The sequence below is a fragment of the Rhinatrema bivittatum genome, chromosome 6, assembly GCF_901001135.1.
Source record: "Rhinatrema bivittatum chromosome 6, aRhiBiv1.1, whole genome shotgun sequence".
Classification (NCBI taxonomy): Eukaryota; Metazoa; Chordata; class Amphibia; order Gymnophiona; family Rhinatrematidae; genus Rhinatrema; species Rhinatrema bivittatum.
In genome coordinates, this window is record NC_042620.1 from 192,861,094 (window position 1) to 192,881,442 (window position 20,349).

General features: G+C 41.7%; 1 protein-coding gene across 1 annotated transcript in view; it reads left to right on the forward strand.

Moving 5' to 3' along the window:
- Nucleotides 1-20,349, forward strand: part of ADAM23 (ADAM metallopeptidase domain 23) — a 600,522-nt gene that overhangs the window by 100,836 nt on the left and 479,337 nt on the right. Inside the window, 1 exon segment of the mRNA XM_029606344.1 lies at nt 19,814-19,896. Within this exon segment, the coding sequence (XP_029462204.1) occupies nt 19,814-19,896 (83 nt within the window).

Genomic DNA, 20,349 nt, shown 5'->3' on the forward strand with positions numbered 1-20,349 from the left:
GATTTCTTAAATTCTTTAGTTCTTGCAGTTAGTCGATTTGTTCAGGAATGGAATTCCAAAGAATCAGACCTGCGACGGAGAAAGCTCGTTTGCGAGTTAATGCCAAACTTGCGATTTTTACAGATGGTACTTCCAATATGCATTTATCCATTTAACGAAGCTGTCTGGTAGGTTTGTATATTCTTAACAGGGAACAAAGCCAAACTGAATTAGAGTTGTATAGTAGATTATGGATGATTGTAAGAATTTTGTAAGTGATGCGGTGAGATACCGGTAGCCAGTGTAGATCTGCTTGCATCAGAGGCAGGGAGTGCACCATCTCATTTATTTTAACTGCTAATGGATAAACAATACTGTGTTTTGGCAGGCCTCCCTTAAAGGGATACTGCTTGCAGTAGAGGCATCATTACACTTAGCAGATAAGCTCATGCTGCTGAACCCATCGTTTGCATTCTGTAATTTTAACATTTTGTGCAGTCAGCTTAACAAATAGGAGTGGTGTCTCATGTCACACAGCAACAGATTCGTTGAGTCTGTTAGAGGCCCCATTCCCTGGGGAGCTGGCAAAATATGCTCAATCAAGCAAGAAAGCAATTTATTTTGATACGTGAGCCAGATTTGAACAGCTGTGAGTTGCTGCACTAGCAGCCATGAATGCTGCAGTTGCTGATTCATGATTCTGACTAGAAAATCTTACCAGAACTATAGATACAGCAAAAGCGCTACCTTTGCCTGCTGCAATAACTTGATCCAAACTTCCCATGGGAATGTGTCAGTTGAGTCTAGCATCAAGGTGTGAGAGCTCACATGATCCACCAGAATACTGCATGCAATTAAGGAAAATAGAATTCTATGCACCTTTAAAGCAATCTGTCACGGTGGGAGAGAACATCTTTGGAAAAGAACTCTTAATTAGTCTTTTTTTTTTGACCCAGCTGTTTCCTTCTGCTCATTGTGGGCTTTCAGCTCAGTCAGAACCAGGGCTGCCGTCTGGTGCTATGTGCCTTCATTTGCAATTACTTGGGGCTTTCGCTCCTATTTTATATCCCCTCCCAACTTACTCAGTCCAGTCATTGCAGTGACATTCCACCTTCTGAAAACCTGTGGTTATGGACCCTAAATTTGGCCACTAGGTGTTGCCATTGTGCAATGACTGACTCTCACTCCCAATTTGCAGTGGCTGTGAATACTGCATCTGCAGCATCCCCAGCTCTGGCTGACCCAGGTTGTGGAAGACCTGAGCCAGTAATTGAATCCAGATCCCTCTTCACTGAACCACTGGGATGGCCAATTAATCCTCATTTATTATGGTCATAACATTGAATAACATGGTGTAGCGCATCTAGGCCTGTTGCAGCCTTGGGAGTAACCCAGGAACACAATGAAACGTGACTAATCCAGTTCTGATGCAAGTATTTACAGTGCTTCACGATTACAGAAACCAAAGTAGTAGCTCACCTTTGGTCAGGCACAAATGTCAGTAAACATACTTCGTACTGGTATACCAGGAGGTCCCAACAAGCTTTCTAGGCCTGGGCTGTTATGGTAGGGTGAAGGGAACCTCCCTTCACCCAGAAACCCTTGCAGCATTTTGCCTTGAGGACTGGGTTAAAACCCTGAGCCAAGCTTCTTAAGGTAGACTGAAGGAGTTGTCAATACACTCCATCACATTCCTTCCCCCTCAGCTTGGCCTTCTGAGGTCGAGTGTCCAGACGAGCCTGGGGCACACCCCGGCTCTTTCTCAAGTGTCTTCCCTCTTCGGCTGTACTGACCCTAACACTCATGAGTTGTCTCCATAAATTTGCAAAATGGGGATAATCTCTACCCATGACTACTGGGTACAGAAGCTTGGGGAGGACAGCCACTTCTAACACGACTTGTCCTGTGGCAGTCGTCAAGAGGATGTGGGAAGTCGAATACTTCTGTTCATCCCCATGTATACATGTCACTGTCTCTGTTTTCTTATAGTTGATGTAACCTTGACATAGTCCTGGCGAATGAATGTTTTGCTACAGCCGAAATCTACCAAGGCCTAGGTAGAGGCTCCTTCCGATTCCACCTAGATTATAAAGTCCTTAAGTCATGCATGTGGATTACCCACAAAATTGCATCTTTAGAGTTTTTACAAACTGTGATCCTAAGCATGTTCCCAAGTGTCATTAACAATCTGGGGCTCTGCACTCGTTCTTTGCTCCTTCTCACATTGTTCCACTAACTTGCCTTCGAGACCAGGTCATCCAACCAAGGACATTCTTCCTTTGAATGAACTTCTATTTTACAGAAAGCACGCTCTTGTATGGCCGGTTGGGTTTCTACCCTACCTGGTTCACTTAAAGACCTTTCAGATTCCGGCTGCCTATATGGACAGTGATCGTCTTCTTGCCTGTTCTCTGCACAAAGGTCACAAAAAGAGGGCCTGCAAGGCCCCATTTCTGGGATGTTCCTGCCTCTCCAGATTCCCCCTCCCCCACACCCCTTTTTTTTTTTTTTTTTTAAATGGGTTGAGGGTCGTCACTGCTTCAGTGTGTTATTTTTAAGTATGTTACTTCAGGTGTTGGCTGGGTCATTAGGCTAATGTCCATAGCCACTCTTTGGCCATACCGACAGTCCTTTGCCAAGTGCGCTTTTTGTCCATATTTAAAACATGTGGATGAGATTGGTATTTTGGAAGCTGGTTACAGAGGTTGAATCCCCCCTGCCTTGGAGGTTTGTTGCTGAGGTCCTCTGTACATACCAGGAAATTACTTCAGGTTGTCTCTCTAAGGCCCTTAATCCAGCAGACAAGGGCTGTGCCTGGTGGAAGGCTTCTGTGACTTCTAGGGCTCTCTCCAAGGTGAGCCTGGTGTGCCAGCAGACCCAATACCACATGGGCTGATCTAGGCCATCTAGGAACTGCTCCAGGAGTATCTTATGGACTACTTCCAATCCCAGCCTTGCCTCTGGCTGGAGCCACTTCCAACCAGCGTCTTTCAATCGGAGAAAGATTTCTGGGTTTTCTCTCTGGGTTACTTGCTGAAACTGCTGCCAGTAATATTCTGGGGAGTACCCAGCTCTCTGTAGTATAGTGCCCTCCCATGTGGATTGGCTGCCCGGAAAGCCACTTGACTCCTGCCGGTTAGCAAATTAGCCAAGCAGGTTGTCCAGCTAGTCTCCAGCCAGGCTTGATAGGCAGGCGGCCTTTGGGTCCTCTCCTGCCTTCATCTTAAACAGGACATGCGAAGGTGATGATGCCTGAGATATTCTGGATAGAGCCGATTGTAGGGCTTCAGCTAGCTGAATTTGGGGTATGCACATCCCAAACTTCCTTGCTATACCTTATCTGTTTACTAGACGTTATCTGATTTTATTTGGTGTTATGTTTTGATTTTATATAATTGTGTTTGGTAGGAGTAATTTGCTACAGATTTTATACAGAAGGAATTTAATTCAAAGTAAGAGTCAATAAAGTGGGTAACTAGGAAGATATAGGTAGATTAATTTGAGTGTTTAGGGACACTGCCAGACAAATATAAAAGAACTCTATAGACTAAAAGTACTTTAGGTTAGTCTTACATCCCTGCTCCATTTGAAATTTTAATTCGATAACAAAACAACAAAAATTATGATGCAGGAACCAGTCCAGAAGTGAGAAGGGAGGCTTTCTAATCTTTTGCACTAAGTGCCACATGTATGATTATCTTCTAGCTGGCAAGAGTTTGTATGGGTGCATTAAGTACGAAGCTCTTCAAGCCCTGACAGAACGAGTCCTATCTCTGGAGGCTAGAGTGGCAGACCTGGAAGAGCTAAGGGAGACAGAGAGGTATATAGAGGAGACTTTCAGGGACATGGTAAAGAAATCCTACCTCCAATCTGGTAGCCTCTCTGCTGCCTTGAAGGAGAAAGGTAACTTGGAAGGAGTACATCATCTTGATGACAGGAAGCAATCCTGTAGCTAGGACCTGCCCTCAAGGGAGTGTAGAGTATCCTCTTGCAACGAGGATAGGTCTCCAGGGGAACGTGCCCAAGAGGGAAGGGTTAGGATAGCCATTACAATTGGTGATTCAATTACTAGGAAGGTTGATAGCTGGGTGGCTGGTGGACGTGGTAACTTGCCTGCCTGGTGCGAAGGTGGTGGACCTCACGCATTATATAGATAGCTTTCCCAGCACTATTTAAAATCCTATCTTGATAAATGTGGGTACCAATGGCAGAGGAAAGTTTAGGAGGGAGGTTCTGTAAGCCAAATTTAGGGTTTTAGGTAGAAAGCTGAAATTCAGAACTTCCAGCGTAGCATTCTTAGAAATGCTCCCCGTTACACGTGCAGTACCCCAGAGACAGGCAGAGCTCCAGAGTCTCAATGCATGGATGAAATGGTGCAGGGAAGAGGGTTTAGGTTGTTAGGGACCTATGCTTCATTTTGGTGAAGGGGATGTCTTTTCCGAAAGAATGGGCTCAACCTTAACCAGAGTGGAACCAGGCTGCTGGCACCAAGCTTTAAAAAGGAGAGAGTGTAGTTTTTAAACTAGATGATGGGGGAAACAGTTGCTCAGCAGGGCATGGTTCGGAACGATGTATCTTTGAAAGACACTAAGAGAACACAGAAAATAGGGCATCCCAGTAGAGAGGTTGCAATAAATGCAAAATGGATCAGGTATCTTTAAGTAAAGTATGGAAAGATTCCAAATTACCCCTGTCAATGATGAGCAGGTTGTTAATACAAACTACAAACAAAATTCATACTTCAAAATGTCTGTATACAAATCCTAGAAGTATAAAAAATAGGATGGAAAATTAGAATGCATAACACCGGATAAAGAGGTCGATATAATTGGCATCTCAGAGACCTGGTGGAAGGAGGATAACCAATGGGACACTGTAAAACCTGGGTACAAATTATATTGAAATGATAGGATGGATCAAATTGGTAGAGGGGTGGCACTATGTTAGAGAGCATCGAGTCAAACAGAATAAAAGTTTTGCAGGGAAACACAAAGGTGATATTGAATCTTTATGGATAGAAATTCCAGGTGAAAAGGGGAATAAAATAGTAGTGGGGGTGTTTTACCATCCACCTGGCCAGAATTGAACCAACAGACAATGAAATGCTAAAAGAAATTAGGGAAGCCAACAAAATCAGCAAGACGGGTAATAATGGGTGATTTTCAGTTACCCCAGTATTGACTGGTTGAATGCTACATCAGGACATTCTAGAGAAGTAAAGTTCCTAGACGAAACAAATGACTGCTTCATGGAGCAGATGGTCCAAGAATCGACAAGAGGTGAAACTATTTTAGACCTTAGTGGAATACAGGATTTGGTGTGAGTTGTAATAGTGTATGAGTCACTTGGCAATAATGATCCCAACATTATCAAATTTGAATTAATAATTGGAGGGAGTACAAAAAAAGAAATCTACTGCGACAGCATTTAACTTTCAAGAAGATGACTATGTTAAAATGAGGAAAATGTTTGGAAAAAAATGAAAGGAGCAATTGCAAAGGTTAAGAGTTTAAAAAATACAATCTTGAAAGCCTAGACCAGATGTATTCCACATATTAGGAAAGGTGGAAGAAAGGCTAAATGACTACCAGCATGGTTAAAAGGTGAAATGAGAAGCTATAATATCTAAAAGAACATCTTTCAAGAAATGGAAAAGGGATCCAAATGAAGAAAACAGGAAAGAGCATAAGCACTGGCAAGTCAGATGCAAAGCATTGATAAGGAAGGCAAAGATAATTTTTTAAAGAAAATTTCTGTGAAAGCAAAAATTCATAATAAAAATCTTTTTCAGCTACCTTTGAGGTAAAAAGCCTGCGAAAGAGTCTGTTGGACCTTTAGATGAACAAGGGGTAAAAGAGGGCACTTAGGGATGACAAAGCCATAGCAGAGAGACTAAATGAATTCTTTGTTTTGATATTTACTGAGGAAGATATGAGAGATACCCGTATCAGAATCAACAAAGGTGCAAAATCTTGGTCATTCATTTAACTATTTCAAAAGAGCATAAACCACCTTAAGTGCTAATATAATATGTCAAAAGAACATAAACTACCTTATGTGCTAATGTTATATGTAGGACTGTTACTATAAAAGCGAATACTACATTTTGTATGCTGAAATTCAACTGGTCCACCTTTTTAATTTAAGTGAAATGCAAATAAAATAAGCAAGCATTAATTTGGAGAGTCACACTTTTCAACATACAAAATTTAGTATTAGCTGATTATAGTGGCCGTCCTACATATCGTATTAGCACATAAGGTAGTTATGCTCTTTTGAAATAGTTGAAAAAAATGACCAAGATCTTGCGCCTTTGTTGATTCTGATATATTTGATCTTGGAGTAATTGTATTTTTGGGGCTATTTTGGTGATGTATTGAGCGATATACCCATGCTAGTAATGATGTTCAGAGGAACTGAAACAAATCTCATTTAACCTGGAAGATGTACTAGGGCAAATTGACAAACTAAAGAGTAGAAAATCACCTAGACCAAGTGGTTTACATCCCAGAATGCTGAAAGAACTGAGGAATGAAATTGAGAACCTGCTGCTGGAAAATTGTAAACTATCAGGTACATCTATGGCACCTGAAGACTGGAGGGTTGCCAATATAACACCAATTTTTTTAAAGAGGGATAGGGGTTGATCCAGGAAACTACAGATCAGCAAGACTGATGTCTGTGCCAGGCAAAATGATAGAAACTATCATAACAAAATTGCTGAACCTATAGATAAGCATAGTTTAATGGGCCAAAGCAACATGGATTTAGACAAGGGCAATCTTGCCTCACAAATCTGCTACATTTTTTTAGGGCATAAATAAACATGTGGATAAAGGTGAGCTAGTTGATATTAGTATATATTGAATTTCCAGAAAGCATTTGACAAAGTCCCTCATGAGAGACTTCTTAGGAAATTTAAAAAAGCTATGAGATAGGAGGGCAGTGACCTATTGTGGATTGCCACACTGGTTAAAAGAAAGAGAGTAGGCTAAATAGTAATTTTCCAGTGGGAGACGGTGAATAGTGGAATGCCACAGGGATCTGTTTTAGGACCACTGATTTTTAATATATTTATAAATGACCTGAAAATGGGAACAAGTGAAGTGATCAAATTTGCAGATGAGACAAAATTATTAAAAGTTGATAAATCATAAGAGGATTGTGAGAAATTGCAAGAGGACTTGGCAAAACTGGGAGACTGAGCATGTAAATGGCAAATGAAATTTAACGTGGACAGGTGGAAAGTGAAGCACTTAGGGAAGAGTAACCCAAATTATAGCTACATAATGCAAGGTTCCACATTAGGAGTCACCGCTCAGGAAAAGGATCTAGGCGTCGTCATTGAAAATAAGTTGAAATCTTTTGCTCAGTGTGCAGCAGCTGATAAGAAAGCAAATTGAATGCTAGGGACTATTAAGAAAGGAATGGAAAATAAAACAGATCATAATCACTCTGAATTGTTCCGTTCTGCGACCTCATCTTGAGAATTGTGTGCAGTTTTGGTCACCACATCTCAAAGATGTAGCAGAACTAGAAAAGGTACAGAGAAGGGCAAACAAAATGATAAAGGGAATGGAAACAATTCCTCTCTGAAGAAAGGCTAAAGAGTTTAGGACACTTCAGCTTGGAGAGAAGATGGCTGAAGGAGGGAAATATGATAGAGGTCTATAAAATAGTGAGTGGAATCGACAAGTAAATGTTAATCAGTTGTTTATTCTTTCTAAAAATACAAAGACCAGGGGACACACAATGAAGTCACTAAGTAATAATTTAAAACTAATAAGCAAAGGTATTTTTTGACTCAATAAGCTCTGGAATTTGTTGCCAGAGGATGTGTTGAAAACTGCATTTAAAAAAAGGCTTGGAGAAGTTTCTGGAGGAAACGTCCATTAACTATTATTAAGGTAGAGCAGCAGAAATCCACTGCTTATTCTTGGGATAAGCAGCTTAGATTCTAATTACCATTTGGAATCCTGCCAGGTACTTGTGACCTGGCTTGGCCTCTGTTGGAAATAGAATACTGGGCTTGATGGACCTTTGGATTGACTCAGCATAACAAGACTTATGTTTTTATGTTGCTGGCCCTTGGCCAGGACCTGGATTACCTGCTCCATTTTATTTCCCTTTGGGACCAGTTCCCAAATGGATAACCGACATGAAGTGGAGAAAACAAAAACACTTGCTGGCCTTTTTGGCCCTAACTTAGTACTTGACTCCTGACTCTAGGTGGGGCTAGCCCCCTTGGCCTGCTTTAGCAGAATTTGAAGTCAGAAGGCCCCAGGAACTCTGCAAGGAGATTTTTCTTTTGGGGGGGGGGGGGGGTTTTTGAGGCTGTGGATTTTTACTTGTGATTCCTGTTTAAGCAAAAAAAAGTACCTGAACTGACCCCACGTTTAGTGCATCTGGGTCTGCTGCAGCCTAGGGAATATCCCAGGAACACAATGAAACTTGCCTAGTCCAGTTCTGGTGCAAAATTTATTTTCAGTGCTTCACAATTACAGAAACCAAAGTAGTAGCTTACCTTTCAGGCACGACTGTCAAGTAAAGGTACTGTGTTGGGGGTTCCAGGAGGCCTTCACCCAGAATCCCTTGCAGCTTTCTGCCTTAAGGAGGATTGGGTTAAAACCCTGTGCCAAGCTCCTTAAGGTAGTGAGGGAGTTGTTGGTACACTCTGACATACACGGATACTAATTAAACATTGTTTTCAAGATATGACTTTGCAAGCCTGGTTATACAGTTCCTAAAATGTCCCAGAGAATAACAGATTTACCTCTCAGCGGCCCCCTAGACATTGCTTTTTCTCCCCCTGTACTCTGGATGCGATTTCTTTCATCTTGACCTCCGGGTCGACTTTGCTCCAGACCACCAGGGCCACCCTAAATTCTTAATTTGTTATCCTCTCCCCCCCCCCCCCCAGCTTTTCTATTTTCTCCCATCTTTTCTCTCCCCCTCCCCCCATAGCTTCAATGCTGTCCTGCCCTCTCTTCCCAGAGACACCGTGGCTCTCTGCCTGACTGTTGAGTTCTAGAGTGACTGGGAGCAAGTAGACATTTGGCTTCATGGACTTCCAGGGAGCCAGGAACAGCATAGGAGAGGGAAAGTGTTTGGCTGCTCAGGCCTCTAGGACCAATGGGAGCTAGTATGTCTTTGTGCCTGTGGGTTGATGGAAAGTCAACAGCAGTATAGGGAGATGGCATGACTTAAGCCCTGCTGCCATGTCGGGAAGTCAGAAACAGAAAGGGAGGAGACATGTGTTTAGTCCTATGGGCTGGTGGGAGCACCAGTAACCAGTACGTTTTTGGTCCCATGTATCTCTAGGGAGCCAAGAGCAGGAAGAAACCGTTATTTCTTCAGCCCCCATGTGCTATCCTCAAATATTTGATGCCCTAGTACAAGCCTGAAATGCTTGTGTAAAAATCCAGGTTTGGTTCCAGAATGAGTATTAATATTGGCATGCAGGAAAATTAAAATACTAAGAGGTAAATTTTAAGACCTGCGTGCAGGCACATGTGTGCATGTTAGCTGGCTCGTGCACACGGACACGGCAATATTAAAACATATGCGCGTATATGTATACATGCATGTTTTAAAATCAGCTATTCACGCATACATGTGCGCATGATTTCATACTGACATGAGCATGTGTGTGTAAATGCTGCCTGACGAAAGTGGGGGGGGGGGGGGATTTTACTAGACGTGTGTGCCTACGCAATTACCTCTTGTCCCAGTTCGCCCCTATTAAAGGAGAGGTCTTTCTAACCCCCCGCCCTCCCCCCAGCTAACTCTCCTCCCTTTTACCCTATTAGCCCCAACCCTTAAAGTCCCACTGACTACCTTATTTTTTTTTAATTTCACTACTTACATGCCATCTGTAGCAGAAATAGTCACGTGGTAGGGGACCCCGGTGTGCGCTTGTGCACGTAATCTGTGCATAAGACTTATGCACAGATTTCATGGTACAGACCCTTCCCATCCATATTTCGCCCATGCCTCGCCTGGACCTCATTCACACCCTGCCTCTTTTTGCAAAAACATTTTTTTTGTGCATAGCGGTGTGGTTTTTAAAATCTGGACGGTGTGTGCTAGGCCAAATCACACATATATCTATCTCCCAGCTTTGGCCTCGCATAGGTCTTATAAAATTGACCAGAAATTGTAGATCCCCATGCTGAAATTGAGTGACATGGAAGAGATCATCCTCAGAGGGGACCTCTACTAATAAGGGAATATTCTCGAACCTGAGTTGTCATCTAGTATGAGGAGAGGAGAAAACAGGACACATTTTAAAATAAAAGAATTGAAGAAGCAGGAATTTTTTGTGGTATTGACATTTTTCCTCAGTCTGCACAGGCACATGTTAGACTAAGCAAGAAAATCGGTTTAGATGTAAAATGTTTAGCAGTAATGTTTAGTTTACTCATTGCAGGTAAATGATGATCAGGTGCAAGACTGGGACAGTGGTAGAACCTTCTAAATCAACAGCTTACAATATCTGGGTTGCAGCTGTAGTGTAGAAATAAGGAATATCTGTGCATAAGTAACATCTATCGCATACATGCTATTTTATAAACATCGAACATACGCACGTATATTTACTTTTGCGTGCACAAATGTGTGTGAAAAGGGTGTGGTCTAGGGACATTCAGGGGTGGGGCCAACATGTACATGCATTATGTTGCTATTTTATAAGACATGCATGTAGATTTGCCATCTTACGCACATAATTTTATATCTACTAATTATTTTGCAGAAGTGATATTAAAAGTGTTTTATTGTGTACTCTTGACTGGGTGGGAAGGCTGGGTGAAGATGGGGAAGTTCAGCCTGATGAGCCAGGAGGGTCTCGATGGTCTGGAGAACTTGATAGAGTAACAGGTAAAGAAGGTACATGTCAGTTATGCACATGTTTTAAAATATAGAGGCTTGTGCAAATGAATTAGAATTTATGCGAGTAAGTCCTGCTTTTTTTTTTTTTTTTTGCATGTATATTTTACAAATAGGTAGGAAAAGTATGCGCATTCAGGGGCGGATTTTAAGAGCCCTGCTCGCCTAAATCCGCCTAAATCCGGGCGGATTTAGGCGAGCAAGGCCCTGCGCGCCGGTGCGCCAATTTTACATAGGCCTACTGGCGCGCGCAGAGCCCGGGACTCGCGTAAGTCCCGGGGTTTCTGAGGGGGGCGTGTCAGGGGCGGGCCCGGTCGGCGCGGCGGTTTGGAGGCGGGCCCGGGGGGCGTGGTTACGGCCCGGGGCGGTCCGGGGCATGGCGGCACCCTCCGTACCCGCCCCCAGGTCGCGTCTCGGTGCGCTAGCGGCCTGCGGGGATTTACGTCTCCCGGGAGGCGTAAATCCCCCGACAAAGGTAAGGGGGGGGTTTAGACAGGGCCGGGCGGGTGGGTTAGGTAGGGGAAGGGAGGGGAAGGTGAGGGGAGGGCAAAAGAAAGTTCCCTCCGAGGCCGCTCCGATTTCGGAGCAGCCTCGGAGGGAACGGGGGTAGGCTGTGCGGCTCGGCGCGCGCCGGCTATACGAATCGATAGCCTTGCGCGCGCCGATCCAGGATTTTAGCGGATACGCGCGGGCTACGCGCGTATCTACTAAAATCCCGCGTACTTTTGCTGGCGCCTGATGCGCCAGCAAAAGTACGCCAATTCGCGCGGTTTTGAAAATCTACCCCTTAGTGCATTGCATGTATTTGTGTGTAAGCATACAGAGATATGTGTATGCTGGAGCTAGAGATATATTTATTTTATAATATGCACGAGTTCTAAAATGTTATCTTTAATCTACTTGTAGCCATATACATTCGGATATGCTGCCATGTGAACTTGTTTGAACGTTATCCTCTAAGAGGTATATTTTAAAAAGCCTGCGCATGACTTGGATATGCGTGGGCCCCACAGATTTTATAAGGCCAGTGGCCAAGTGCATATCTCCTGTACGTGGATAAAAATGTTTGGTAAAAAAGGGGTGGGATTGGGCTTGCTGTGGGCAGGGCATTCGCGGGCTGGGATTGCACCATGCAGTGGATTACACGCACTAACTCGTGCTGGGATCCCACAACCGCGTAAATTGTTTTTGCTATGGACTATGTGTAAGTAAGTTTAAAAAAAAAAAAAAAAAGGTAGTCAGCAGGGTTTTAAGGGTTTGGGTTACAAGGGTAAAAGGGATGCTAGTTAGGGAGGAGGTTTAGGAAGTCTTCTCTTTTACTGGGGCAAACCCTTTTTTCATCCTCTCTCCTTGCTCAGCCTCTCCTGAAAGTTATTAAAGACAACATAGCCCTACCCATTGCCAATATCGTCAATTCTTCTCTCTACTGGACATCCCTGCCTGATTCTTTAAAAATTGCTGCCGTTACCCCAATTCTTAAGAAACAACAAATGAGCCAGACTTTTGTGATTTTCATCTGATTTCATCACTCCTGTTTTCTTGCCAAAGTAATTGAATCCGTTGTCCTAAAACAACTCACAGCATTCTTAGATGATCACTCACTGCAGAACCAATATCAGTTTGATTTCAGACCCAATCACAGCACTGAAATGCTCCTGATTTCGAGCAAACATTATTCATCGAGGTTTTGATACAGGGACCTCATATATCTCTGGTTTTTTAGACCTCTCCGCTGTATTTGATACCATAAATCACAAAATCCTATTATCTTGCCTTGCCAGCGTAGGCATAACTGGGACGGTCTGCTCCTGGTTTCAGTCCTATCTTTCAAACACATCTCAACAGATCTTTGTAAACCATGCAAGCTCAGATCAGTTTCACCCTAAAAACAGGAGTCCCACATAGATCTGCTTTATCAGCAGCCTTATTCAACATCTACCTTGTACCCATTTGCCAATTATTGTCCACTCTAGGTATATCTTACCACTTGTATGCCAGATGACATACAATTCTACTTCCCAATCAAGCACAACTGGAATTCCATTCTAAAATTTCCTTGAACTTTGCCTCTCCACAGTTATACATGGTTATCCCATAATAAACTTAGCCTGAATCTAGCAAAAACTGAAATAATGATTTTAGGACACCCACATTTCGAGAATATTCCCAACTCTATCTTGGTTGATAACATATCCATTAATCTCTGACCAAGTCCATAATCTCAGCATCATTTTAGACCCAAAACTAAATCTATCAAACCATATCAAATCCATTATTAAATCTTCGTTTTACAAACTCCAGTTACTCAAACACATCAAACCATTACTTGATCCATATCTCTTCTGTACAGTACTTCAATCCCTGATTCTGATGGGACTGGACTACTGCAACTCTCTCTAATTAGGGCTACCCCAAACTGCTTTACGCCCTCTCCAACTCTCACAAAACGTTGTAGCATGGCTTCTTTCCAATTATAAACTACACAATCACATATCTCGCAACACTTTTTCATCTACGCTGGCTTCCAATCAATTGGCATATTCAATACAAAACCCTAGCAATAATATACAATCTTATTTATAATAACCACAATTCATGGCTATCTGCTACTTTACATCTTTACACCCCTTGCAGAAACCTCAGGTCAAAAAATCAACTTCTACTACAAATTCCATCACCAAAGTCAACCAGATTGAATATGACACGAGAGCAGGCCCAGTTTTAGGGAACATCTTACCTCCCAACCTTAGATTACTTTCCAATACCAGAGAATTCAAGAAGGCACTGAAACACCATCTCTTCAGACTAGCTTTCCCAAATCTTATGATTTGTCCACCTCTTAAGACTAATCCTTTATTTATGTTTTATTATGAGTTTTGTTGTATTATTTTAGTTTGTTTTTATATTTTGATTTACTTTTAAGAACTATGTATGTTCCTTTATAACCCGCCCCGAACATTGGAGGGTGCTGGATATAAATACTTTAAAATAAACTGGGAAATAAGCCTAATGCGTCGCTGTGTGCATCTGTAAATTTCCCCCACTTACTCGCTCGAGACGGCATTCATGCGCATATGCGCGCATCGATATAAAATTGTACCCGCATGTATGCACAGGTAACAGATTTTATAACGTGCGCATAAATGCGCAAATGTTCTAAAATCAATGTGTCCATGTGCATGCACCGGCAAACGTGTGCGCAGATGCGTCACTTTGAAAGTTACCTCTTAAGTGTAGGAAGGTTAGATGCATACTGTTGTTGGTAAGGGATGTAAAATGGCACAAAAGACTAAATGTGAAAAGAAATATTTTATGTAGCCTTTTTTTCCAGTATAAAAATAAACTAGGCTGAATCAGATCACACAAAATCATTTTATTCTGTATCTGCTGTTGAGAGGTAGCACATGCCAGTGTAAAGATTGAAACCCAAATTCTCACATTTTTAAGTTAACATAGTAATTGACAGCAGATTAAGACCAAAATGGCACTGGGGTTATGACCGTGGGCTGATCAGTTGCATGGGAGAGCGCATCTGACTGATTCCCTCCATTCTAGAAAATCTAGCCATCTGCATAAACTTTAAAATACAACGAGCTGTGGCTTATTGCAGCGGGGATTTGAGTAGTGGTGACCCATGTATTTTACGAGTAAGAAAAAAAGAAGGGCGGAGGTATGAGTTTGAAACAACAGCGCTGTATCATGGAAAACTACAAGTGGGAGAAGTGCCCAGGCCACCCGCAGAGAAAATAATTAAAAAATAGAGGGGTCTTGTCGGAAGAAATGCTATTACAGATAATGACGCGGGTAACTGCAGCCCGAGACAAACAGCTTATTAGGTCTGTCTGACATGGACGAGATAAAAGGAAATTTAGAACACAAGTGTGTCGCTTGGATGTGGTTGAGCAGACAATTTCAGATCATGCAGATCGGATGGTGCTGATGGAACAGCAAGTTACAATGTTGTAGACACAGAATCAACGGCTGACTGAGCAAATAGAGGAGCAAGAAATCTGACAATAGAAAACAATTTACAGGTTAATCAGGCTGCTGAGACTGTAAAGGAATTTAAGCTCCTTTGCGATATTTGAATCTTGGCTGCCATGTGAGTTAGGCTTGGTGACCAGGATATGGGACACCCATGTGTGAGCATGCTCACAGAATCAGCTCGCAGAGAGAACAGAAGCTAGGCCAAGGCTGGTTATAGGCTTTATCCTCAACTGGACCCATAATGCTGTTTGCTGCAAACCTCTCGTAGGAAAGGCACATTGGAATATGATAGACATACACTGTTGTTGGGGTTTTTTTTTAAATTTTCTCTTTATTACATTTTATTTATTTATTTCAAATTTTTATATACCGGCATTCGAGACAGCAGTCACATCATGCTGGTTCACATAAAACAGGGGTGCATAGTAAACATAACTATAAACAATGGTGCTGAAAAGGCAGTTACATATAACAGGTGGTGATAAGAACTGGCTGAGAAGGAAGAGAAAGGACAGGATTAATTCACACAGGTAAACGATAGAATGATATGGTTAATCAAGATATGGTTAATCAAGGTGTAGTGGAGATTAGTTGACCATGTTGGTGTCTGGAAAGCTTGTATGAATATCCAGGTCCTTTAGTCTTTTTTTGAAGGTGTGAGATGCATTTTTATTTAATACAACAAGTAAACATACTTTGCAAAGGAAATACAGGTGCGATCAACAAAAAGTAATCCATACCAAGAATATTCCATATCTAGGAAGAAATAAAAATATATACATTGTTATCTTGCACTTTCCCACATCATAGAGGTAATATTGGGAGGGGGGAGGCACAGGAAAATGAGAAGTATTTACTTTGACCATAATTTACAATATATAGGCAAAAATGGCTAGCTGAAGGGTTCACACTTTTCTCATTAATTAGATCCACTATCACTTATATTGATGACAGGACCTTGCCTTCTAGCCTCTAAGAACTCTCTTAACTGAACAACATCAAAGAAAATATACGTGTTCCCATCAACTTTACAACACATTTGCATGGATACTTTAACAGGAAGTTGGCCCCAAAAGAGGTTACTTCAGGTTTCATCTCTAGAAAAGCCTTTTGGCATAATTGGGTTGTTTTAGCTAGATCTGGATAGATTCTCACCAAGCCCCCTAGAAACGTTGTATTCATGACCTTGAAATAAGAACGCATAACAGTATTCAAGTCCTGTTCCAGGTAAAAAGTCACTAGCAGTGTTACCCTATCCGTGACTTCATCCTGGGACTCTTCCAGGTATTGTGTTAAATTTAGTAAATTTTCCGGAGAATTTAATCTAGATGAACTTTGCTTTTGTGACAAACAAATTGCCCTCTTAGTCGCTGGAATTTTATCTGGTGGGATTTTTAAATTTTCCCCCAGATACTTTTTTAAAGTAATAAGAATAAGTTCATCTTTTACTTTCGGGAAATTTAACACACGAAGATTTAAATGGCGAATAGTGTTCTCCAAAAATTCAATTCTCCTTACTGATGCAAAACTTTCCCGTGTGATCACTGAAGTTATATCTTTCAAATTTTTAGCATCCTCCTCCAGTTTTTGAATAGCTGTATTTTGTTCGGAAAGTATACGTTGGTGGTCCTGGGCTACCGTATCCAATTTTGAAGAAACTCCTTATATAAACAAAGACTGTTCCTGAAAGATAGATGAAAGGCCTGCCATCAAATCCCAGAGGGATTCCAGTGTTACAGTTGCTGGTTTAACAATTCCCACAGGGCTGTGATTCACCCCTCTATCACCAAGTGCACGATCGATTCCACACTGGTCCTCCAATAGGCTTTCCCCCTCCTCTAACTCTGGAGGGGGGTGGGGTCAGCACTCTGGTCCAGGGTTGAAGTCCTGGCCCTCTCGAGGCCCATCTCGTTGGCTCCATCCATCTGAAGGCAGCTGGCTGGTATCCCTCCTGCGTCTCTAGCACCTAAGGTAGTACTCAAAGGGGAAGCAGAGAGCAATTGTCGAGGATCTGGGGGGGGGGCTCAAAGATATTTCCCCCGGTGAGAACAGAGCTCCTCTCTCTGTTCCACCTGCGGGGGTTGCCGTCCCCGAAGTTGCTGCGAATTCCCGAATTAGACGCTGGTCCGAGGGGAAGCTGGGCTCGGGTAGATACACCCTAACCTTCCCCTTTCATATCGATGGCTTTGACAAATTCAAAACCGCAAACAGCAGGAAATATTTAAAGGAGCAGCGCCGAGAGTCCAGGACTCGCTTCCCTTCAGGTCGCCATGTTGACTCCTCCCCCCATACACTGTTTAATGATTTTTCTCAGCATGTAGTAACACTTATCAAAGAAATGGCACAGATTTGCTCGGTGCTCCACCAAAAGGGCATCCAGTTTGCTTTGGTATATATGCACACATATTCCTGGAGAAAACAGCGATGGAATTTCTACAGTGGCTTAACGTGGCCAGTTGAGACTGGAAATCGGATGTATGCTGGCCTATAGCTGCTGGTGTGTATGGAAAGGCTTGCTGTGAAATTGTGGGTTTTTTTTTTTAATTTATTATTTATTAGATTTATAACATTGTTTACAATGAAATAATTCAGGAATTTAAAGAAAATCATATACAATAAGCATACATAATCCACCACATATTTATTTTATTCCACATCTAGAGAGAAGGAGAAAACCTACTGAGCAGTATCATTACTTTTTCTTTTGCAACCTATACAAACCTTCAAAGCAACATTACTTTACTTAGGGGGTCATTTTGTAGCGTATTGCACGCAAAAAGGGACTTTTTTTCACGCAAAAATTCCCTTTTCGCGTCAGATCCGTCTCCAACTGCTAGCACGAGCATACTATACCACTTGTTCTGAGTCCATCTGTCTACACTAAGGAAAACGAGATTATCAGGTAATCTCAACATTACCTGACACCTCCACACACAACGCTTAGCTGGCATTTGGAACAAACATGTCGCTCGTTTTAACAGGCTTAACGGCTTGTATATTTATAAATGATCTGGAAAGAAATACGACGAGTGAGGTAATCATATTGGCAGATGATACAAAATTGTTCAGAGTAGTTAAATCACAAGCAGATTGTGATAAATTGCAGGAAGACCTTGTGAGACTGGAAAATTGGGCATCGAAATGGCAGATGAAATTTAATGTGGATAAGTGCAAGGTGATGCATATAGGGAAAAATAACCCATGCTATAGTTACACAATGTTAGGTTCCATATTAGGAGCTTCATCCGAGGAAAAACTTGTAGGCATCATAGTGGATAATACATTGAAATTGTCGGCTCAGTGTGCTGTGGCAGTGAAAAAAGCAAACCGTGTTAGGAATTATTATGAAGTGAATGGTGAATAAAACAGTAAAAGTCATAATGCTTCTTTATCGCTCCATGGTGAGACCGCATCATAGTATTGTTTAGAATTCTGGTCGCCGCATCTGAAAAAAGATATAATTGCACTGGAGAAGGTACAGAGAAAGGCAACCAAAATGATAAAGGGAATGGAACAGCTCCCTATGAGGAAAGGCTAAAGAGGTTAGGGCTGTTCAGCTTGGAGAAGAGACTGCTGAGAAGGGGATATGATATAGAGGTCTTTAAAATCATGAGAGGTCTAGAATGGGTAAATGTGAATCAGTTATTTTCTCTTTTGGATAATAGAAGAACTAGGAGGCACTCCATGAAGTTAACAAGTAGCACATTTAAAACTAATCTGAGAAAATTCTTTTTCACTCAGTGCACAGTTACGTTCTGGAATTTGTTCCCAGAGTATGTGGTTAGTGAAATTAGTGTAGCTCGGTTTAAAAAAGGTTTGGATAAAGTCTAGGAGGAGAAATCCATTAACTGCTATTAATCAAGTTGACTTAAGGAAGAGACACTACTATTACTAGCATCAGTAACATGGGATCTACTTAGTGTTTGGGTACTTGCCTGGATTAGCCACTGTTGGAAACAGGATTCTGGGCTTGATGGACTCTTGGTCTGACCCAGCATAGCAATTTCTTATGTTCTTATGTGATCTGTTTTAGAAATTTTCATTAGTTATGTAGAATTCTGTATTAATAAAGGCAAAACTCCTTGTTCTGAGACTTTATCAGGAGACAAACAGTTTCCTAAAGAACCACCAGTACTGATCTCAGACTTTGAAGATAATCTTCCTCCTTGGAGAGACAATATTTTTGCAAGTTCTTTAGATCTACCATCAGACGCATCTCCAGAATCTAGAAGAAGCTTAATTCTGCTGGATGACATGCCCTACCCAGTGTTTATATAAAATATGTTGTTGCAGCATTTTTCATAGCCCTTTGTTCAACAGTGACACCTAATTGGCTAGATAGGCTGCATGTATATCAGGTGTCCAGAGAGAGCTGAGGCATGTGGTCTGTGGTTGGGGACTGCGAATGCAGTGGCTAAACTAGGTGGGCTTATAAAATAGGGGGAATAAAACCCAGGTTAGTTGTAAATGAGGAGTTTATTGTGCCATGGTGTCATTAACTATTATGCATGTGTACGATTTGACGTACATGTGGGAGGGGAGAGGGTAATAAAACTGTATAAAATTTTGCCAAAACTGTGTAGTTTACTGACTAGCCTACACTTGTATTTGTATTATAGATTGCTGTCTAAAGTTTTTATACATTATTTTATATTATCTGCATAATGTGCTGTAATCCAATTATGTAAATTTGACCCACTTCCATCCTGTGGTGTGTAATAGATCGAATTAACCTTACCTTCTTCTGAGGCAGATAAATGAATGCAGATTGCAGTTGGGTAGTAATTGTTATGACCTTTTTTACTGTTCTAGAAAATGGGTTGGGCATAACACTATTACAAAACCAATATGTTCCATTTCAACTTTCATGTTTGGGCAAATTCTTAAGATTTTGAGTAGTTCTTTGTTTCTTGAAAAGACACAAAAAGTAAATATGCAAAAATTTCTATTTTATCTTTAGGGTGGAGAACACTGCTACTACCATGGGAAGGTGAGAGGTATTAAGAATTCCAAAGTCGCTCTTTCAACCTGTAATGGTCTCCAGTAAGTGAGATGTTCTTTTCTGTGGCTGTTTGCATCTTACTCATTGTGTGTTTTATTGATGCTGATGGGTCCCTGCTAATATTATATAGGAACAAAATGTTAAAAGGTAGTGGGAAAAAAAAAGACACAGTAGACAAGGGAGATTTTGCCTCATCTTTTTGCATTGTTTGCCCCAGTCCTTGAGGCCAACTCAGCAAGTCTATTTTTCCCAGAATATTCATAATATTTAGTTGATATAAAATGAGAGCTATGCTCTGAGATCTGTTTGCAAAATTCACAAAGCATGCAAAAGTAAAAGATCAAGAGTAAACCTCCAAGGGGTGGAGCCAAACTGTTTCTAAGTTGACCAGATATCTTTTTTGCAACATGAGATCAAATGGTGTGGGCTACATATTTCCAAATTCGTGGCCAGGGTCAGATTCCAGATGGGACTTCTGCCCCAGATGTGGATGT